Source organism: Ochotona curzoniae, unplaced genomic scaffold, assembly GCF_017591425.1.
Source record: "Ochotona curzoniae isolate NIBS_2020 unplaced genomic scaffold, NIBS_Ocur_1.0 contig_64, whole genome shotgun sequence".
Lineage (NCBI taxonomy): Eukaryota > Metazoa > Chordata > Mammalia > Lagomorpha > Ochotonidae > Ochotona > Ochotona curzoniae.
Genome location: NW_024466502.1, coordinates 47,577,730 through 47,599,135, shown reverse-complemented (window position 1 = coordinate 47,599,135; position 21,406 = coordinate 47,577,730). Strand labels below are relative to the sequence as shown.

At 38.7% G+C, this 21,406-nt stretch overlaps 1 protein-coding gene across 1 annotated transcript in view; it reads right to left on the bottom strand.

The window, feature by feature from the left end:
- Window positions 1-21,406, bottom strand: part of WDFY2 (WD repeat and FYVE domain containing 2) — a 159,058-nt gene that overhangs the window by 70,838 nt on the left and 66,814 nt on the right. The window contains exons 2-3 of the mRNA XM_040991464.1: window positions 16,742-16,809; window positions 4,848-4,921 (exon numbers count right to left, since the gene is read on the bottom strand). Of these exons, the coding sequence (XP_040847398.1) occupies window positions 4,848-4,921; window positions 16,742-16,809 (142 nt within the window). The remainder of the gene's footprint in view (window positions 1-4,847; window positions 4,922-16,741; window positions 16,810-21,406) is intronic.

Genomic DNA, 21,406 nt, shown 5'->3' with positions numbered 1-21,406 from the left:
CTAGGCCTTATGGCTCATGGATAAGAGTCTTGATGTCAGCTAACTAAGCAGTGAAGGTATAAACATTTTGTAAGTCTTAATTTCCTATCTAGGTACATGTGAGTAATACCCCCTCCATCACCGGATTACCCTGAAGTTAGAATGACACAGCGTGAATGTGTAAAGCAGCGTACCTGGCACATGGCAGAAGATCAATAAATGTTTAACTCACATTCCTTTCCATTCTCTAGTTGCAAACAGTAATATATACTGTAAGAGTATAACAATCACAAGAACTACCAAACAACAACACATCTATCCACAGTGCTATAGTTTAAAAATATTCTTCCAAAAGCATGTGTTGAGAACTGAACTCCAATGGGAACTGTTTGGGTCATGGGGTCACAGTGTTCATAGATTTATGCCATTAATGTGGGAGTGCGTTCCTTATAACAAGATGAGTTTGCCTCTCTTTCTCTCTTCCTCTCTCTTTCTCTCTTCTCTTCTCTCTCATCCTCTCCATGGTCTTCTCTGCCTCTCTGTCATATTATAATGCAGCAAGAAACTCTTATGTGATGAGCCCCACCTCTACCTTAGACTTTCCAGCCTCCAAAATGTGAGCCAACAAACTTCTGTTTCTTAAAAATGATCTGGTCTCTAATATTCTGTTATAGTAACACAAACAGTCTGAAAAAAATGGTCAATACCAATTATTTATACAATAGCAACCATTCTAAGCCGCTAACCACTCTGCAGAGCAGCAATCCCTCCTTGTTGCAATCAACTGTAACACATATATCAGATTAATCTTCACAGGACAGAGATGTAGTCACTTTGGAGTGTTCAAAAAACCTACAATGATGATGGATTTACATCAGCAAAGAGATTATTAAAGAGAGAGAGTTCCTGTATGCTGGCTCACTCCCCAAATGCCTGTAATGTTCAGAGCAGGGCTGGATCAAGGCTGGGAGCTAGGAACACAATGCAGGTTCATGTTCCAGTTCCAGCTCTTGATTCCTTCTTCCCAGTGTTGACCCTAGGAGGCAAGAGGTGTTGAATCAGTTAGTATGATTCCTGAGGTGTGTGGGAGACCTGAATTGAGTTCCCAGTTCCAACTTCAGTTGGAAGTATTACAAATAGCTAATCCACTGAGTATTGTGTGAGATTAATTTCAATGGGTAGTTTTGTGTCTTTTCATTTAAGGGGATATATAGCAACTGCATAATGGAGATTATCATATCCAGCAGCATGTTATTTAACTTCATGTCATTGTAAATTTCTATTTTTCTTCCTGTTGTTGATGTTGTATTGTGGCTTTTCATTTAAGGGGATGTATAGCAACTGTGTAATGGAGACTATCATATCCAGATATGAGGATAAAATGCAGTAGGCATCTCTACTTCCAGATCAAAGATGGACTCCCCAGGAAACTGCTTACTATATCGTGACAATAGGATGTTAGACTCTATGCCATTGCCCATGCCTGCAATGATGGACATATGATTTTTTATTAAGAACTATACTATAGTAATAATACAGGGGAATTCAGTGGGGGGAAGAGGAACTAGGTAGGAGGGTAAGGGAGATTCCAGGGCCTATAGAACTGTATCATAAAATGATAATAATAAGAAAAGAGGAGTTAAAAAAAAAGGGATAAAAGATAACATTTGAAAGAGGCCTTAAAAATTAGGACTTGGTAGAATTAGATGGAGAAAGGCACCTAGGCTACAAGAACAAAAAGAGCGAAAAACACAGATATGAAAATATTTTCATTCAGTCTTTACCCTCTCTCACTAGGTAGTCTCAGCTACTACACAAGAAAAATAGAAATCATTCCTCTTGTACGCCTCTAAATTTAACGAAGTTTATTTCTTTCCTTTCTATCTGAAAAATTGTTCCTATCCTTCTCAACAGCTCAATTCTCCAAGCTGAGCCAGACCCTCTTACTACTTGTTTCCCAGGGATCCTTTTCCGGAGTTTATCCTTTTTTCATTTCCTTCGTAGCCAAATGTTTCAAAGACTGGCCTCTATTTCTTTTATTTCATTTCTAATTCACTATTCAATATATACTTTACAGTGCATTCCTTTCATTTACTACAAAAAAAAAAGTGTCATTATGATTTGCTTTGATTTTATCCTTGTGTTTTTTCTGGAATTTCAGAGAAAGGTAAGGTTTGTTATCTCAATACCATACTGACAGGACTAGGGAGGAGATAAAGTCCCTATCATTGACTCATGTTCTAGTTCTCTGGCAGTTTCATTTACTAAAATAATAATGGCTAACATGGTCTGTCCACGTATACTCAATAGCTACAGTTCTCTATAACTTACGGTGCTCAACCTTCTTGCCTACAAAGACAAATTTATGAGCAGCAATTAACAACTCACATTGATTTCAACAGTGCAAAGGACTATATGTTATGCACAAATCTTCCTGAGGACAATGAGTGTTTTGCACACTATTTTGATTTGTTGGACAGTATGTGGATCTCAGTTCCACTTTTCAGATTCCCTTTATCATAAACACTTCAGTTTACTGAACAATCAAATTTTTTTATTTATTACTTAAAATCTTTACTATTAATCTAAAATATTTTTAAGATATTATTTATTTTATTACTGAAAATAAATTTATTTCACATGCTCTCCTTTTAAATATGCACTCCTAGGGTATTAAGCCATGTGGTTAACAAGCCCTGTGGTTTAAGTTCCATTCTATATGAACATCCTCGGGTTTACTACCTCATTCCAGCTCCTGACCCCAGCTTCCTACAGCTTCAGACCTTGGTAAACAACAGTGATGGCTCAACTGACTAGTTTCTTAACATTCTCCAGGAAGTCTGGATTGAGTTCCTGACTCTCGGCTTTGGGCCTAGATCATTTTAAGTAACTAGGGAGTGAACCAATAGAAGGGAACTCTGTCTCTTCCATTCAAGTAAATAATTTTTAAAATATAAAAAATGAAGTTAAAAATGGTTTTCTTTTTTTTTTCTTAAGATTTATTTATTTTTATTGCAAAGTCAGATATACAGAGAGGAGAAAAGACAGAAAGATCTTCCGTCCGATGGTTCATTTCCTAGGCGTGTGCAACAGCCGGTGCTGCACAGATCTGGAGCCAGGAGCCAGGAGACAGGAGCCAGGAACTTCCTCCAAGTCTCCCATGCGGGTGCAGGGTCCCAAGGCTTTGGCCCATCCTCGACTGCTTTCCCAGGCCATAAGCAGGGAACTGGATGGGAAGTGGAGCTACCGGGATTAGAACTGGCGCCCATATGGGATCCCTGTGCATTCAAGGTGAGGACTTTATCTGCTAGGCCATGGTGCTGGGCCAAAAAAAAAAATGATTTTCTTAAAGCAGATAAAGATATGTTCCATAAATTTCTTTTCTGTCCTCCTAAGGAACAAAGTTTACAGGTTTGCCAAATGCAATAGATATTACAGGAATTCCACAAATATTTGCTAATGGTGTAACTTATATGTAGTGATGGTTAGTATTTCCATAAAGGCTACTAAACAAACTTTTTGATCATAGATTAAACAGAAAATTTCAAGCCCATTTCTAACATTAGCAGAGGGCAGGGCAAGAATATAAACAAAGACCCATATGCTGTATGTCTATATATTTCAAAGTTATAAGTCAAGCTAAACTAGTAAAGAAAATATAGTCTTATCCTCTAAACTTGACAAACAAAACCTACAAGAACACGTCAGGTTGAAATTTAGAATTAAAGTTCTAAGTTCTTGAAGTTCTACCTTACAGTGTGGTGACATGAGAGGGTCAGCGTGCCTTTTTCTATTCTCATTCTCCATTACTGTCAGTCCTAAGTCCTTAGTGGGGACTTGCACACATGCCTGGACGTTAGGCCCACTTCAATCTGCTATCCTTTGTCTACCTCTCAGAACTCGGGTTTTATCAAGTCCATGGAAAAGGCCCCTGTAGACTCTGGAAGCAGGTCCTGTGCTGTTGAGGAAGGAACTCTCAAAGTTCATATGCCAAGGGGCAGGGCAGAAGGAGTGAGGCTGGTCATTTCCTTCAGTTCTGCAGATGTTCACCCTCTGGTATGCTGTGGCCACAGGAGACCCTTCTTATGCGCACATTCCAAGGCAAGATCACCCTAGTCCAGCACTAAAGGCAATTTGACCAAAACGGAAAAGTTGCCAAATTAGTCTGCTACCAGTTAATAGGCTAGTGAAAAGTAGACACTTGTATGTATAAAGATTAAGTAGATGAATAAAACCTGAAACTCCAGTCTTGAATCACTTCAGTTCCCTCAAGATATATAGTCAAAACATTAATACTTATCAGGACCTAGGCTATAGACTATATCCACATCTTGTTCTTGCTTTACAAATCCACACACATTTACAGAATTCCATGTGCATGCTAGAGGGAGGTGAGAAACCAAAAGCAAAAGAAAGAAGGGAAGAACACAGAACATCAAAACACACAATAATAACAACATTCAGATGGAAGAGAAAGTGTGTCCTCCCCGCCTCTCCTCTCCCTGCCATGTTCTGCTGCTTGTGTGGGAAAGCTTAGGACATTGCGGTTTAACCATCTGGTCTAAGTTCAGTAACACAGCAAAGCTAGTGGCACAGCTTGCCTCACTCCTGCAGATTCATGCAGTAGTGGCTAGCTTCCTAATGCCCCACCCTGGCCACTGTGTACATGCAGGCCAAACTGGACTTGTCAAGTAAGCAGAGATCCATGACAGATCATCCTGCAAAGAATCTCAACCTTGCCACAACGTGCCATATTGCAACTTCTACTTTATTTAGCAAGAAAATGAATGTTAATTTGAAAACTCTAATCGGTAACTCTTAATACAAAGGAAGTATTTCAACTGGAAATCTTATTTATGTGTACTTACTGAGATTGTACCATTGTCTAGACCTATGGACAGTCTTCTTGTTTCCGGGTTAAAAGACATGCATGAACATGGAGCTGAAAGAAATGAACATGTTGATGAAATTAACAAAACGACGGTTCTGTTTGTTTCAGGAGTGCCTAGCCAGCTAAGAGTGCTTCTTCTTCTCCCCCCGCTACTTCCCGACTGAAACAGTTAGTTTACAGTTTTTCAGTTATCCTCTCAAGGACTAGAACAAACTGGGAAAGCTTCTGAAGACTTGATCCCAGATTGTTCTATCAGCGTTAGTGTTGGCTGGATTAGATCAGCAATGCCTTGTGCTGTGTAACCTTTCTGTCCCCAATCTCTCTGTTCCATTCAGAGACAATCTGAAACAGAAACAACCTCTCCTTTCTTAACTATGAAGCAGATGATCTCATTACTGTCCTCATGCAAACATATACCCATGCTAGTAGAGAAAGCGGAATTGTAGGGGGCATGTGAACTAAAGGTATCTTCTGCTGTTGGCATTCAGGGAGGCTGCTGATTGAAAATTAAAGAGAATTTGTCTTTATCTAAAACACAGTGTTGGGGCCCGGCGCCTTAGTGTAATGTTTAAGGTCCTCGCCTTGAACGCGTCATGATCCCATATGATCACTGGTTCTAGTCCCGGTGGCTCCACTTCTCATCCAGCTCCCTGCTTGTGGCCTGGGAAAGCAGTCGAGGATAGCCCAAGGCCCAAGGCCTTGGGACCCTGCACTGGTGTGGGAGACCCAGAAGAACCTCCTGGCTCCTGGCTTTGTATCAGTGCAGCACCAGCCTTTGCAGTCACTTGGGGAGTGAATCAGCGAATGGAAGATCTTCCTCTCTGTCTTTCCTCCTCTCTGTACATCTGCCTTTCCAATAAAATAAATAAATCTTAAAAAAAAAAATCAAACACGATGTCAACATAGAGTGACCAAGAGAACAGGTACACCCAGTCCTGGACAGGGACTCTGTTCTGCAAGACTGGCTGACTTAGTACCTGTGAGCTTAAATAAACTGAGTACTAACCCCTGAAGCCACCTGTGGTGAGTGAGTGCTTACTAAACTGCCCACTTCCAGGTTCCTGCCTTCTTTATCTATGCTTGCTGCTAAGAGTAGGGGCTTTTTCACAATTTATTCCATATTGAAAGGATTGTTCTAAAAAGTCCAACACAATTTCTAAATATCTGCCTGCAGAGTCAGACAGTAGCCCTGTAGACCATGAACTATTTATCATCATAAGCATAATCAGCATCAGATACTTTTATTTCTACTTTTCATAGTTATGACTGGATGTCTTACTCAAGGTCATACAGGCAAAAAAAAACCTGGAAAAGGTTCAAAGACATAATTCAAACAGCCAACTTAGATTATCCTGAAACTATAAAAGAACTTTGAGTTCTACCAACAGAGTCATTTCATAAACATTGCTTAGAAATTTCTTTTCATTCTCTAAAAAAAGCCCAGAACAACAACAAAAGATTCTCTAATTTGAATAAAATACTTATTTTGCTAATCTCCTACCTTGACATTTTCAGAAAACAGAAGCATCCAAAAACAAAGTCTCCCTAAAAACTCCCATCAGTACAGCTGACCAGCTTCCTTCTGGTTCCGTCGCAAAACAAACCCAGATTGCCTTAGTTCCCTGCTGAGGAACAGCACTCTAAGGATATGGAGCGCTCTGCTCTAAGAACATCGGTCTTAATCATCTTGACCTATATGGATTTGGCATAACTTCTACACAAATGTTATGATGCGACTTCTCTTAATCTCATAATAAGTGTAGAGTATTAAAAGCTAGTGATTTCATGGAACATTATCATGCTAGCTAATATACAGCAAAAGCAAAACAATGCAAATTCCACACACATTAAGCACAATGTTTGCGTTCAAGTGACAAGATTATTTCTGAGACACTGTCTTTAATATTATTTTGCTGTCCCAATTAATGCTTATTTTAAATATCTAAATTATTAGAATGTAAGCATGAACATACAAAGCAAAACCTGACTGTAGTCCCAAGTGGGTAGAGCTGAGCCAACAAACACCCTTACTATTTCAACTATGAGTATTTTCTATGTAATTTCCTTCACCGTTCATTTCTGGTAATGCTATAGTTAGAAAACCAACTGATTCATGAATGTGATTTAAAAGACTTTACAACACTGCATAGGCTACACTGCTATTTCTACATTGTTATTTCTCTATTCCTTATTTTTTCCCTCTATTTACTATATCTCTTATTATTCTTTCAACAAATATTTACAGTTCTTGCTAAGCTCCAGGAGGAACACAAGGATATAAGCGGTATCACTGCTGTATTAAGGAATTTATGGATTGTGATAGCAACTACATTTAGGAGCTGCATGACAATTTGACCTCCTTGGTTGAACTCACCTTATGTATAGTAAGAAACACCACCAGAATTCAAAAGCAAGAGAAAAGATCTTTTGTATAAAGGCGCTTACACAAAGGAAATTTTAACAGAAATGTTGTTATTCTAGAACTCATATGCCCGAACCCAAGATGTTCCAAAGGGGAGAAGTCAGAGCTACTCAAGCCTTAACTCAGGTGATCCTGCAGGCACTATCATCAACTTAAAGAGGTGGCAGGGAGAAACAGCAATTTTACCTGCCTGTGTACGGGTTAGTGTAGGGAAAGGCTTTTGGTGGGTGAGCCTTATGTGGCCGCTCACATCATGTCTCATGTTTCCACAGGAGCAGGCCCTGGGATGGTCTCCCATTGACCTTGGCAGAGTCAAGGAGGAAGGAAGCAAATTTATACGAATACTGGTGTCCAGATTAATTTTTAGGGAAGTAGACAGACTTTCACAGAGGGCTATTTCCAACCTCACCTTAACAAAAATGAACTAGATTGCTACCGATGAAAGCCTACTTATCATATCAAATATAAAATAATTCCGAATCATGCAAGACAGATATCCAAAGATCAAAACTATTCAGGGAAGGCCAACGAGACACAAGAAAATAAAGGCAAAATTTGGCCAAATGACAAAAAGATTCCTTTAGCAGTAAGGAAAAAGTGGAAACCAACAAAATAGGATTTAGCCATAATCATTGCATTTAGGACACAAACGTGAGATACCTTCACAAGGAAGACCTCTTCTTTACATGCTATATGACTGAAGTGCAGGTTAGAGACAAAGTGACCAGGAAACTTTTAAAAATATATATTTCTTTTTATTGGGAAGGCTGATCTACAGTGAGAAGGAGACAGAGACAGATCTCACTCCCCAAGTGGCCTCAATGGCTGGAGCAGAGTCAAACCGAAGGCAGGAGTCAGGTCTCCGTACGGGTGCAGCGTTCCCAGACCTTGGGCCATCCTATACTGCTTCCATAGGCCATAAACGGAGCTGGGACAGGAACCAGTGCCCACATGGGATCCCAGCACTTGCAAGGTGACTATTTAATATTTAGCCATCACACTGGGTCATAGGAAACTATTTTATTTTCCCATCTGAAATTGCTTTCTTCAAATAGAGACTGAAGTGGCTGACCAGAAGGGCACAGCTGCCCTCTACTGACTTGGTTTTCAAAACTGCAACCTTGAACTGTGATGAAATAAATACCAATGTGAAAATATTTTTATTCCCCCTCCTCACCTTTACCGGCCTCTCCAAGGGTAAGGACAAGCACACTGAAGAAGCTCCATGGAGGGACCCCCAGACCAAGGCCTCTCACAGCTGTCATGTTATATGTAGTTTGAGACTGCTGTGACTGACTCAGTGAGAGAAATGCAAGGCCTTGCCACAGATCACGATGACACTGAGCCTGAGATTCCTATTTTTTTCTCCCCTGTTTTTATACCATGTAAAAGGAAATGATCTCACTTTTTTGATAATACAATATGGAATCCATTTTCCATACTATCTTAAAATAGGATTTCCTATCTATTTATTCTGTCCAAACTAACGACATCCCAACAAAGTAAAATTTTGAGAAGTAATGAAAGGTACAAATAAGACAGAAATGTGTACAAGCTCCTTTATTCTTTCATATTAATATCAGGACAGACCTAATGGCATGTCAAATTTTCACCTAAAATTAAGTACTTCATAGCATTTGAATGTTTTTTAAAATGAAGTCTTTGTAACTTAAGGCAGCTAATCAGTTTAAAGTTCAGGGAAAAACAAAGAGAAGCCCCAGTGTGGGTGATAATTTTAATGATCACATCATTTGAAGGGGAAAGCTCAAAGGATATGAGCCTTAGACAAAGAGGACTCAGGAGACCAACATCACCCTCACCAGGGTCAATAAGTAAATGCATAGAACTGGTTACTTGTGCTTCCAATACTTCTATTGCACAATGTATGTGTGTGTGTATACATAACCCTTGCCTTGAAAAAAATGTAGTTGGAAAGAAGCAACCTGAAAATATTTGTTTGGAGGTAAGTTTTCTAATTTCTATAGCTGAGGTCTATAATTCTTTCCTTTTGTGACTAATTCATCATCCTTTGCTGATTGGTTACCCTTTGGTCAAATAAGCACATTTCATTGAAGGTTAAGCTATGAAATCTAATTACATTGACTATGATAGTAACGGTGTCATTTGGCAGGAGACACTAATCTGTTTCAAGAGATGTTCTTGTTGGAACTTAAAAATTAAGTAAGCACTGGTACATACTGAATAAAACTTCAGGTATGGTTACCAGGTAAAATGCCAGGATCTTCTGATAAGGAAGGTTTTAGCAGAGCCCCTAAGAGGCAATACACCCAACAAGGTAAAAATTTAACTTACCAGTACTATTGCATTCAGCCCTTTTTATCATAGGATAATGTAGCTCAAGTTTGCAGTATGCAACCCATGTTTTATTCTATTAAGCACATGCATATTTAGCACTTGAACTGTCTAGAACTAAAAAGTATTCTTCATTTAAATCAAATTTTTTGCACTCTACTAAACCTAACCAGTTGTTTTCTTTTCAAGCTTGTCTAAAATTAATAAAGTTACATTGAATTAGAAGTTGTCATTTTTCCCTTCAAAATAACTTATAAGTTGCAACTGTAGTAAATTTTAAAAGGCTCTGTCAGATGAAAACCAAACCAGAGTATGCTAACCAAATGCTGTATTTACTCAGATTAGATACTATGTGGCTTCCTTCATCTGGATAATTTATATGTTCCTTCATTTCCATTAAAAATCAAAAGTTTCTTGAGTATATTTTCTTCTTTGTAAACACAAAGATAAAATTCCATATTACATTACTATTTTTAAAAATGAAAATAATAATAGATGATTTTTATAAATGGTTCCATAATAATTTATATTGAAAAACCAATAAACAGTAATATGTTTTACAACCAGGAACAAAAGAATTATTTGAAATAATAGAATTACACAAACACGTAAATTATACAAATATGCAATTATACAAATATCTCCTAGTCTGCTAAGAAGCTCTCTTAATTGAGCTAAAATTTTTTTAATAAGTCACCGAAGCAATCACTAAAAAGCCACCAAGTTCATGACTAAATATCTTTTCTGGGACTAATCTATTCCCCAAAACTCAAACAGATCCAGCAAAAGACGTAAGACAAGCTCACAAATGAGGCTTAAATTGAAGATCTTAGAAATGGAAAAGCTAACTTTTATAATTTATATAAAAAAAAAAAACTTATTCCTAACCCAGATATGAGACAGACAAATTGATTTACTGTCCAAATCCTGAATTTTTATAATAATTTTTATTTTCTTTTTAATATTAATTATATAATTGAGAGAGATACATGCCTATGTGGGCCTCTGACAAAGTCTTCAATTTCAAGTTTTCTGTTGCATCCAGTCCTTCTCAACCAAAGGGAGAAGGGAAGCAACCCGGCCACAAGCTCACAAACCAACCTGCTTTTTCCTAGTAACAAGATCTAGCAGGATAATACCAGTAATGATAACAAATTTTTAATTTAAAAACCTTGAAAATATTGTAGAATTAGCTATTTGATATGTTTAATCATCAAAATATTTTTGGAAACTGAAGAACAAATAGTAAATTTATTAGGTTTCAAAGCACAGCAAATATAAATGACTTGCCAAAATGACTCAGCAAACTGGAAGCAAAAATGAAAACTGAATTCCAGTTCCCAATGAGGCACAGGTTCTAACCTACAGATTAAATGCTCATTACTAAAGAAAATATTTAAAGAAATACACAGTTAATTACTTCATATGGAGCAATGTATTTTTGGAGGTGAATTTAATATAAACAATAATAAACTATGTTCAAACTTCATCTTTATTTGCCTTAGCTTATTGACCTCATGTCTTTCTAATCTAATTTCACAAAGAATTATAAAATGGCTTAAAAAGCTGTAAAAGAAAACCAAATAACAGACAGAAGTAAGGCTTTGTGAGTAAGGGATATGTATATAGAAGGACAAGAAGAAAACTCAAATGAAGATCTCTGGGAAAGTTTCCAGAGGGCCGTGTCTCATTGGCAAGTTCAGGAGCACCAAGTGCCAGGCCCTTAGAGGTGCCGCCCTCAAAGTTTTGCATTTCATGATACACACAGACACTTCTATCTGTGCACACCTGGAGTAAACAAGAGAGACTGCTTACCCCTCCACCTGTCCCCGTCCTGGATAAGGGGTCAGTTTCTCAGGGGAACCAGTTTTCTCTTGGAGAGCACCAGTAGATTGTGGTATATGGGAGCAGAAACTTTCTCCTTCAGAGACAGCAAAGGGCTCCTGGTCTCCAGAAATGAAAAATATTCCTACTGGTGCTTTTTTGTGACATGGGCACTGTGTATTATGGTAGATAATTACTTCAAAACCGGTCATGGACACAGCATATCAGCTAAGGGCACAAGGAACACACACATTTCCACTGAACTCAGAATTCAGATGAATATTCATGTGGTCGCTTACACACAGCCTTTCACTCAACCAGACCTTAGATAGAAATCACAAAGCAGACAGTTCAAGACTGCCTTCATGTGCTTAAGTTGGCTGAGCAGATGGAGGGGTGACTCCACACATGAGAAAGCTGGGAGGCCCCAGCTGCGTGGACGCTATCCCATGGGGCCAAGGCAGAAGGAGGGGAGAAGAAGGAGACAGGTTACTGTACTGCCATGTGCCTTTTATTTTGTTAACTATCTTTAAGAATATATCTTCTGTTCTACTTTGGGGGCAAAAATCATAAACATTAAGGAGCCAAAGTAAATCCCACCTGTCCGGCCTGGCAACAGCAGAACCCACAGAGGTCCTGGTTCTCCCGGTGTGGGCCCTTTCCTGCTACCTATTCACCCAAGGATTACCTGTTCTCCCAGGCCCAGCCATGACACCCAGTCCTTCAACAGAGAAACTCAATCTCCCACACCTGCAAGCCCTTCTCTTGTTAGAGGTTCTTCCCCGCCTCTCCTTTGTCTGGCCCCAGGAATGGCAAGCCCAGGTGCTAAAGTAAACCTAAAATCTCAACTATCAAAGTGGGAGAATGCCTGCAATTTTCATGGGCCTTTTCTCTCTAGCATAATACAAAAGTGGTAGTCGAAATGGTGTCTACTAGAAGCCTGAAAAAAAAAATCATTATTTTTATGGCTGCAAAGGAAATTTAACTGCACTCTAAGAAAAGCCTCTCCTTAAAGGCTTAGGCAGAATCACTCTATAAGACATTCCAGGACAATATCCTTTTCTGAAAGTATACATGGATGCTTCAAAATGTGCATGCAAAAATGAAATTGTAAGACAAGTTGGTTTTGGTGTAAAATATGTAAAATTCATACACAGTTTTTTCATAAGCACTTTCCATGAATCTTTTGAAGATCCCTCATACACAAATTAAAAAAAAAATTGTACCAAAATGCACATCTTTTAATACCATCTCAAAGAAACCTCATGTATTATCATATGCAATAAGGAAATGCTCTGATTCCTCATTCATCCACGAAAAACAGCTGACTTAAAGGAAGCTATAATACAAAGCATCAGTTACCTAAACGCCCTATGGAGAACACAGGATTTTCTTCAGAGATTTTGTGACCCCACCTTGTCTACTTTCCTAAGAGTCCCTATGCATCATGGCTAGTCCTCAGCAAACACCTGTCTTCTCCAGCAACTGAGAGAACCCTGAACACACGAACTGAGTGCCATTTGTAGCTATTGCCTCCTTAATAAACTGTGCAGCCTCAAGTTTGGAATAAGCACTTAACAGTTGCTGAATGAACTGAACAAAGAAGTAAACAGGACAAAATGTTACTCTTTGCTTTACTTATTAACAAGCCCTCTCTTGTCCAAGCCTGTGCTCCCCTCACCCCAATAGGGCTACAGCTCAATCCTCCTGAGACACCCCCCCCCCCAAATGTACAGGTGACAACTAAGATTCATCTGATCAGGAGTAAGTTTACTCAACTATTTTCAGTCACAACTAAGAGAGAATGCCCTGGGTGAATGTAGGTACAAATGGGCATATTTGGTGTCTCTTGAATCCAGAAGCTGAGCCTGATTTAGGGGATTAGGAAGATGAGAGAGGGAATTATCATCAGGTGGCATTTCTGACGTGTGGGACCTGGGATGTGGCCTTCCTCTCTCTTGTTCACTGGAGCAGCTCCATTTGCCCATGCACAGTGAGCTCTGGGCTTTCTGTGTTCTCAGTTTAACGAACCTGCTTAGGCAAGGACTAGGACTTCCTACTCTAAATGCCGGGAAAATCTGATTGGCCCAGGAGCAAGCACACTTACCATGCAGGCCCAGTTGCTCCTGGCTCCTGGAAAAGAGCACAGCCATTCCCCAGGCAGGGCTGTGTCTTTGATCAGGAGATGTCTGCTCTTCACTGTTCCTTAGGAGTCAATCCCTCAAGACCACAGGGCCTGACGCCCTCCCGCAGGCTGGCTGGCTCCCTGTCAAGAACTGTAGCCTTTGCTATCTAGCCAGTGCCTTCAATTCATTTTCTCCATTAAACTTCTTCTCAGAACTACAAAGCATTAATTCTCTTACCCAGAAGAAAACAGATATCACATTTGAGAGTGACAAAAACAATGAAAATAAGTCATATTGTAAATGCTCAGAATATTTTTTGTCTTCTGTATTTGTAATATTACTTATCACGTGCTAGCACAAGTATAAACAAAAACTGTTGTCATGCCTGCTTCATAATGCCTAAGTTACAGCCTATATAGAGGTGGTACCTTTTTACAAACTTCGCAACTAATTCCACTTGTCATTTAAGCATAAGGCTGGGTAACCCTTAACAGCCTCCCATAGAAATTACTGCAAAACAGTTGCCCGGAGAGCCAAACCTATTTCAAGTTCTCTGATTGAAATGTAGCTTATTTCCTTATATAATCAGATGCTCGAGTTAAACAAAGCTTAAATTCTAGCTCAGAAATCAGTTACTGTGTCATCTGAATGCATACGACTCCCAGGAACAGAAAAAGGCAATCTCTGCCATCATGACAAACACAGCCCTTTTTCTCTTGCCTCCCCGCAGCAAGAGAATCATCTAACAACGAAAGAGCACGGAAGTCATTCTCACCAAACGCACTGTGTTCATTACCAAAGCCCTGCCACCTGGACTGGTGGCTCGTTCACGGAGGCATGCAGTAAGTGCTTAAGGACCAGCATGTGTATTTACAAATCAATGTGATGCATGAGGTTTCACATGTGTTCATACATATACATGCATATCATCAACATATTAACCACAATGTCACAAGAAATTTTTCTTCAGCATTATTGTCTAATCAAATCACTTAGTGGTTTTATTCAAATGTGGATTCTGGGGTGGGCATTTGCTATAGCAATTAGGATGCCACTGGAGTCAGACTGGGATGTCTGGACTTGAGTCCTGGTTCCACCTGTGATCCCACCTTCTTGTTAATGCACACTCTGGCAGGCAGCAGGTCAAACAGTTGGGTCCCTGTCACCTACAGGAGAGCTCTGCATTGAGTTACCAGTTCTTGGGCACTTGGGCAGTGAACTAGTGGATCTCTCTCTCCCTCTCTCTTTCTCCCTCAAATTGAAAAGAAAAAAATAATCAGATGCTGGTTCAGTAGCCTGGTGGCGGATTCCAATAGTGTCATTTCTAATAGCATGTGGCATTTACTAGAATGTCACAGATAACTATATAAATGTAGCAGAGGGTCCTCTTTCTCAATGTTCATGTTCAGTCACTAGGAAAATGAATGATGATGTCATCAGGGAAACTCAACTTGATTATCAGATTCAATCTTTCAATAAGTGCATCTTGAGCAACTTACGCCAGCTATGGTGCTACAGCAAACTTAGTCCTTCTTGCAAACTGCCTACTAAATGAAGAATCTCTTCTATACTTTCACTGACATTCAAATACAGAGAATATTAAAATAACAAAATGTGTGTGTGTGTGTATGTGTGTGTGTAGGAAGGGACGGGTCAGCAGTTTTTCAGAGTCCACGTATTCTTAGTATTCCTATTAATGCTGGAAAGACTCAAGCAGACTCCTTACTTGCCATCCTCAGCCCCCGTTACTTCCCCCAGGTCTGTCTCTCGTGCCTGCACAGCCAAAGGAGCTATACTTCTTCAGAGCCAACTTGAAATTACTGAATGATAGTCCTTCCCCATCTCTTCCCTCTAGAGATTTTATCAAGTTTGATGAAAAGCAAGCTAGAGAAAGGACAGGTTATAATCCCTAAAAACCGAATATTTCCTTTCTGTTTTCATTTACTTAGACCCTCATCTCTTCTTTGGTCTGAAAAGAAAGTTCATCAGAGGCCTATGTGTCTGCTGGAAGTACAAATAATGGAAACCTACTGTGTTCATGATTAAAGAAGTTCCTTCTCCAAAGGAAAAAAAGTTGAACACTTGGCACAACTTAGTGGAAAACATCTATTTACTACAAATTTCTTAACACACATAGAGCCTCACAGATAATTTGAAAAATCAGTGAAAAGTGTTACATCCTTAATGATTCACTTGTTCATAAACAAATAAAATTATTATTACAGTATTCCTTTGCCAGAAGCATACACTTAATCAATCGATAGTTTAGCATGGATTTATTTTGGTTCTATCCAGTGGCATGTACCTCTGAAACTGAGGTACTTCTATCAGATGGAGAGACATTGAAGCAAGCCAGAGGATATATTAGCTCTAACAACAAATCTGAAAAAAAAAATTAGGGTACTAATTTTAATTAAGAGTTGAAGGGAAAGGAGGAAGAGGAATTGTGAATACAACTGACACTGAATTTAAATAATTCTTTTGAACTTAATAAACATGGGACAGCACACCCAACTTCATTCATCTTAAAGATAAAAATACTATATTAAAAAGAAATCTCTTATTTTGGAGGTGGCCAGCACTCCTCCACCTGCAGGGAAGCTTCTGTCAAACTTCTTGCACTCACTCACATCTTCGTCTTTGTTTCAGTGTGCTGGAAAGTCTATCAGTGCAGGGGCATATACATAAGATAAGGTCTTGGCAGCAGTGAGATCCACTTCTCATTAAAATGTTTTAATCCTAAGCAAACCCTTTTAAGAACTGAATCGTCTATGCGGTCTTGAATTGGAATAAATGATACAACAATAAGGCAAGGAGAAATTTACTTCACAAATGTAATCACTGGACAAAATTTTTGAGTTGTTTAAGGATGTACTTCATAAAACAGTTAAACAAAAAGTTGAAAAGGAGGGAGACAGCTGTAATCAGAGGATCTGTGTGCTGTACTCTTTCTTCCATTAATCTTATTCAAAAACTATGAATATATAGTCAATTTCAGAACAATTTTCTTACTTTACATAGTGAGAGCTTTGAAAATCTGAAATGATTTAATACGGTACTTTTTATTATAATGAGATTCCTAACAGTCTTCCCAACTCAAGAAGGAAATACAGAGAAGGCAGTCTGGGGAGGAAAGGGAGTGGGGGTGCATAGTCAGTGTTGCAGCATAGGAATTCAGATACTTACAAGGCATGGCATGGTATATGCTCGGCCAGTACTGTCCACTGTCTCTCTTTAACCAAACACGAACTGTCCTACAATAGAAGAAAATGAAATGTGGGAAATTATAATGTTTAGTCATGGGAAAATATTGATTCACAGAAACCAAACCTTGTCATATTAAATACATACTGTGTCTCAACTACATATGTTAACCATATATGTATATAAATGCCTCTTTAAAATGTATATATAGATGTAAATACATTAACCACAAATACATGCACATGCCTGCAAAAGGCCTGTGTTCCTTAAATTTAAAGCTTTTGCATATTTAGAATTATATGATTCTCTGGAAATCACTCTCATCTACACATATATACACATTTAATTGTAAGCATGTTGGAAGTTATTATTTTCATTATTGTCTTGCCTTTTCAAATGTCTGACTTTTGTCTTTGTCTTGTTCTGCTGGAAGCACAAACCTGCCTAGAAAATTATTATGTTTTCCTAGTAAAGGAAATGCAAGGAGACCAAATGAAATAATATACAGCATCTAACATGAAAGGAATGATTACACGGAAAGCTAATCTTGGAAGTCAGACCATTAAATGGAGGCACACATTTTCCAAACAAGGTCAGCAATGGCAAACTCTGATATTCTGATTTCCTGAGCTAGAAGGCAGATCATGGGACTGAGTTCTGGAATTAAAGGTGGTGAGTGCCGCTCCAGATTGGATAGAAGCAAGGTACCCAGGAGAGCTGAGAGAGCAGCACCAAAAGTCATATCCAGGGAGATCATTAGTCTGACGAACCAGAAAGAAGCAATCGTGAGCTTCACCAGCTATCACATCACCTACATTTACCATGGCACAAGAAAAACACATTAACAAGTTAACACAGAACTTTCTGGGCCAGAAGAAATAGCAAACTTCAAACCAAGGAAGATAGTCAGCTTCGCACTGTTGCCAGGTGATCATAGAGGCTACCTATCTTCCCCAACTCCGTAAGCCATCCCAAATAATAATACTAGTAGAAAAAGGAAAAAAGTAGGCTGAGAAACTAAGTGTTCTTCTCCAGAGAGAGATGAACACTCTATCTAAGGAGACTGTTTAAGTCATTATACTGCACCAAGTTTTAAACTGTGTTGGGTATTTTCTCCCATGAGACTAAGCAGGTATCGTACAAATACGCAGTGGGAAAAGGATTGTGCCTCCAAGTAGAGGCACAATAAAGAAACATCATTTTCACTAAACAACAATGAGTTATAATATAGTGGGTGTAGTATACACAGGTGAGATTTAATCTTCTTGGTCAACTATATTAATTTGTGAGATGAATAGGTATAATGGTAAATCATCTACAAGAAGAAACTTTATACATAAACCATCTCCATATATATGTGTATATATATATATATATATCAGCATGTTTCCTTTTAAACAGATTCTTTGACAATATATGCCAGTTCACCATTGGAATATTGATATTATTATCTCAAATTAGAATTCATTTAGTATTTATGCTGCCAAAGTGAGCACTCAAATGAAAATTCATAAATATCATGTGTCTCCCCTAATCTGTGATAACTAATAAATAGAGTTACATAGTCTATAGGAGTGAGAGTAACATTATGGGGTTTGATTAGCTTTTTTATATACTAGAGGATCAGTATGTTTTTTATTTTATTTTTATTGCTCTTGGTTTTTCTCTGCTGTTATTATTATTGTCTACTTGCCAGGCACTGATATCTTTACCTAATACTGTGTTAAACCTGTGACTGCAAATTAAAATCAGAGTATGCTAATGTAAATACCAGGGGAAAAGCAAGAAATTAAAGACGGAATGTGGGTGGGAAATGAGGACAGGAGCAGGAGTAGGGTGGGGGTGCTGGTAAGCTCCTGAATCTACATTGTGATATAAGTAAAATGTGTCCACTTTACATAAACAAATAAGTTTTTAAAAAAGAATCCATACCTGCAATGTTAGTATATGCTTAGATAGCAGAATGATGGACTTGTGAGTGCTTATGAAGGATTATACAGGGGAAATCAGTGGTGGGGAGGGGATTTACGGAGGAAGTATAGAAAATTCCAAAGCCTTTGGGACTGTATCATAAAATAAAAAAAATTTTAAAAAGAATTCATAATAGCAGCACCAGTGTATAACACTGCAAGAATCAGTCCCCCCACCAAACCAACGATAGGTCAAAATTAACTACTTCAGACCATTCACAGTACCCAGGAAGAGTGTTTATCAAGGAAACAGAGTGGTGTGTTTCCGCGAATTGGAGCTTTCCTACCTACCACTGACTGTGCCCCAGGCCCAGGACAGCCAGCTGCAGAAATGGTGGCTTGTATTCCTGAAGTGGTTTGCTGGGACCAGGGTAAAAATTCTACTCTCCATAATCTGGGGATGTGTGTTTTGATTTGCCTGGCAGTTTACTAAGAGATTGGAACAGAAACTGGCCATTGTCCCAGCATTCTAGGACTAAGGGCTTCCTGAGCAAAAATATCAAAGGGAAAATTTTTTTCTCCTATTGGATTCCAGCATTTAAGAAAACTCTTGGTTGACCTCAGAGCTATCAGCACAGAGGCATCAGTAATCACACAGAGCAAGGAATGAAGTCTTTGCTAAAACAACTTGGGAAAGTCATCAAAAAAAACCATACACAATTATAGCATTCAATAAGTGAGAACAGCAATCTCTAGAAACAAGGGGAGGGAATCTGATTTCCAGAGTTATTCTATTACATATTTTAAAAGTCCAGTTCTCGGCAGATGAGAGAATGGCTAATCACAGAAAAAAAAAGGGGGAAATCTAAGGTATTTTCAGAACATCATTAAGTGTTCCAATAACTATGAGAGTATTACAAAAACAAAGAGATGCAGAAAAGTATTTGAAGAAAAATAGGCAACAACTTTGTAATTTTTTAAAATTTATTTTTATTGAAAAAGCAGATTTATAGAGAGGAGAAAAAGAGAAAGATCTTCCATCCTCTGGTTCACTTCCCTAAAGGGCTGCAACGGATGGAGCCTGGCTGATCCAAAGCCAGAAGCTAGGAGCCTCCTGCAGGTCTCCATGCGAGTGCAAGATCCCAAGGCCCAAGGCCATCCTCGACTGCCTTCCCAGGCCATAAGCAGGGAGTTGGATATGAAGTGGAATAGCCGAGACACAAATCATAACCCGTACGGGATCCTGGTGCTTGCAAGGGGAAGATCAGCTAATTGAGACATCCTGCCAAGCCAACAACTTTGAAAGTTTGATAAAAATATGAATCTACACGTCCATGAAACTCAACAAACTCCAATAATGAACACAGAGATTAATATCTAGATATATTATAACCAAACTCAAAAACCAAAGCATAATATTGAAAACAGCTAAAGAGAAGCATCTTACTCACACAAAACAGATCAGCAATAATATTAAGAGTGAATTTCTCATTACAAATCTTTGAGGTCAGAAGCAGTGAGAAACAATATTTAGGATGTTTAAATAAAAATGCATATCATTCAAGAGTTCTGTAATTGGCTAAACTACTCTTTTAAAATGGAGAAGCTATGAGGCTGGCAAGTGTCATGACAGGATAATCTTGTGCTTGCAGTATTGGCATTATATATGGGCATCGGTTCAAGTACTGGCTGCTCCACTTCTGATCCAGCTTCCTGCCTATAGCCTCAGAAAGCAGCAGTAGCTGGCCCAAATCTCTGGGTCTTGGCAACCAGATGGGATACCTGGAAGAAGCTCCTGGCTTCTGGCTTGAGTTACACTATAAACAAATTAAATCTAACATATATTTATTGAGCAGCAGCAGACAACATTCTCTTCCAAGGTGCATATGGAACCTTCTCTAGAACAGATTAGATGTTAGGCTGTAAAATAAGCCTTTATAAATTTTAAGATTAAAGTAATACAAACTATGTTTTACAACCAAAATGAAATTAATTGAAAGCAACAGAAGGAAGATGGGGGGGGGAAATCACAAATATTCACAAATTTAGAAAACATACTCTTAAAAAACAATTTGCTAGGAAAATTAGGAAATGCTCTAAGAATAGAAAAACATACAAAACTAGTGAGGGACAGAAAGCAGTTTTTGGAAGGAAATTTATAGCTGTAAATGCCTATGTAAAAAAAGATTGGTGCAGGCAATCGGCACAGCTGCTAAGTCTCTGCTGGGATGGATGCTCACATGCCGTATCAGAATGCTAGGCCAAGTTTTAGTTCTTGTACTTGTGACCCAACTTCCTGCTAATGAGTGCCAGTGGGAGGCAGCAAATGTGGCTCACGTTCTTAGGCCCCTGCACACATGTGGGAGACCTGGAGGAGGCTCCTGGCTTCATATTCGATCCTGGCCATCGCAGTCATTTGGAGAGTGAATCAGTGAATGAAAGATACCTTTCTCTTTCACTCTCTCTCTCTCCCTCTTTCTGTAAATCTCTCAGATAAAAATATATAAATTGTAATAAACAAAGGCATAAATGATGATTCAAGGATTTGTGTCCCTAAAATCGACCCATGTTCAGTGCCAGGTGCCAGGCTTGGACCTGGACTGAACGCCTTGGATAATCTAGGCATTTCGGGAATTCAATCGGTGGATGGAAAAACTCTGCTTCTCTGTCAAATGTCATGGAAATAAAACAAATTTTTAACAAAGAAAAATAGCACCAATCATTAACCTAGCATTAC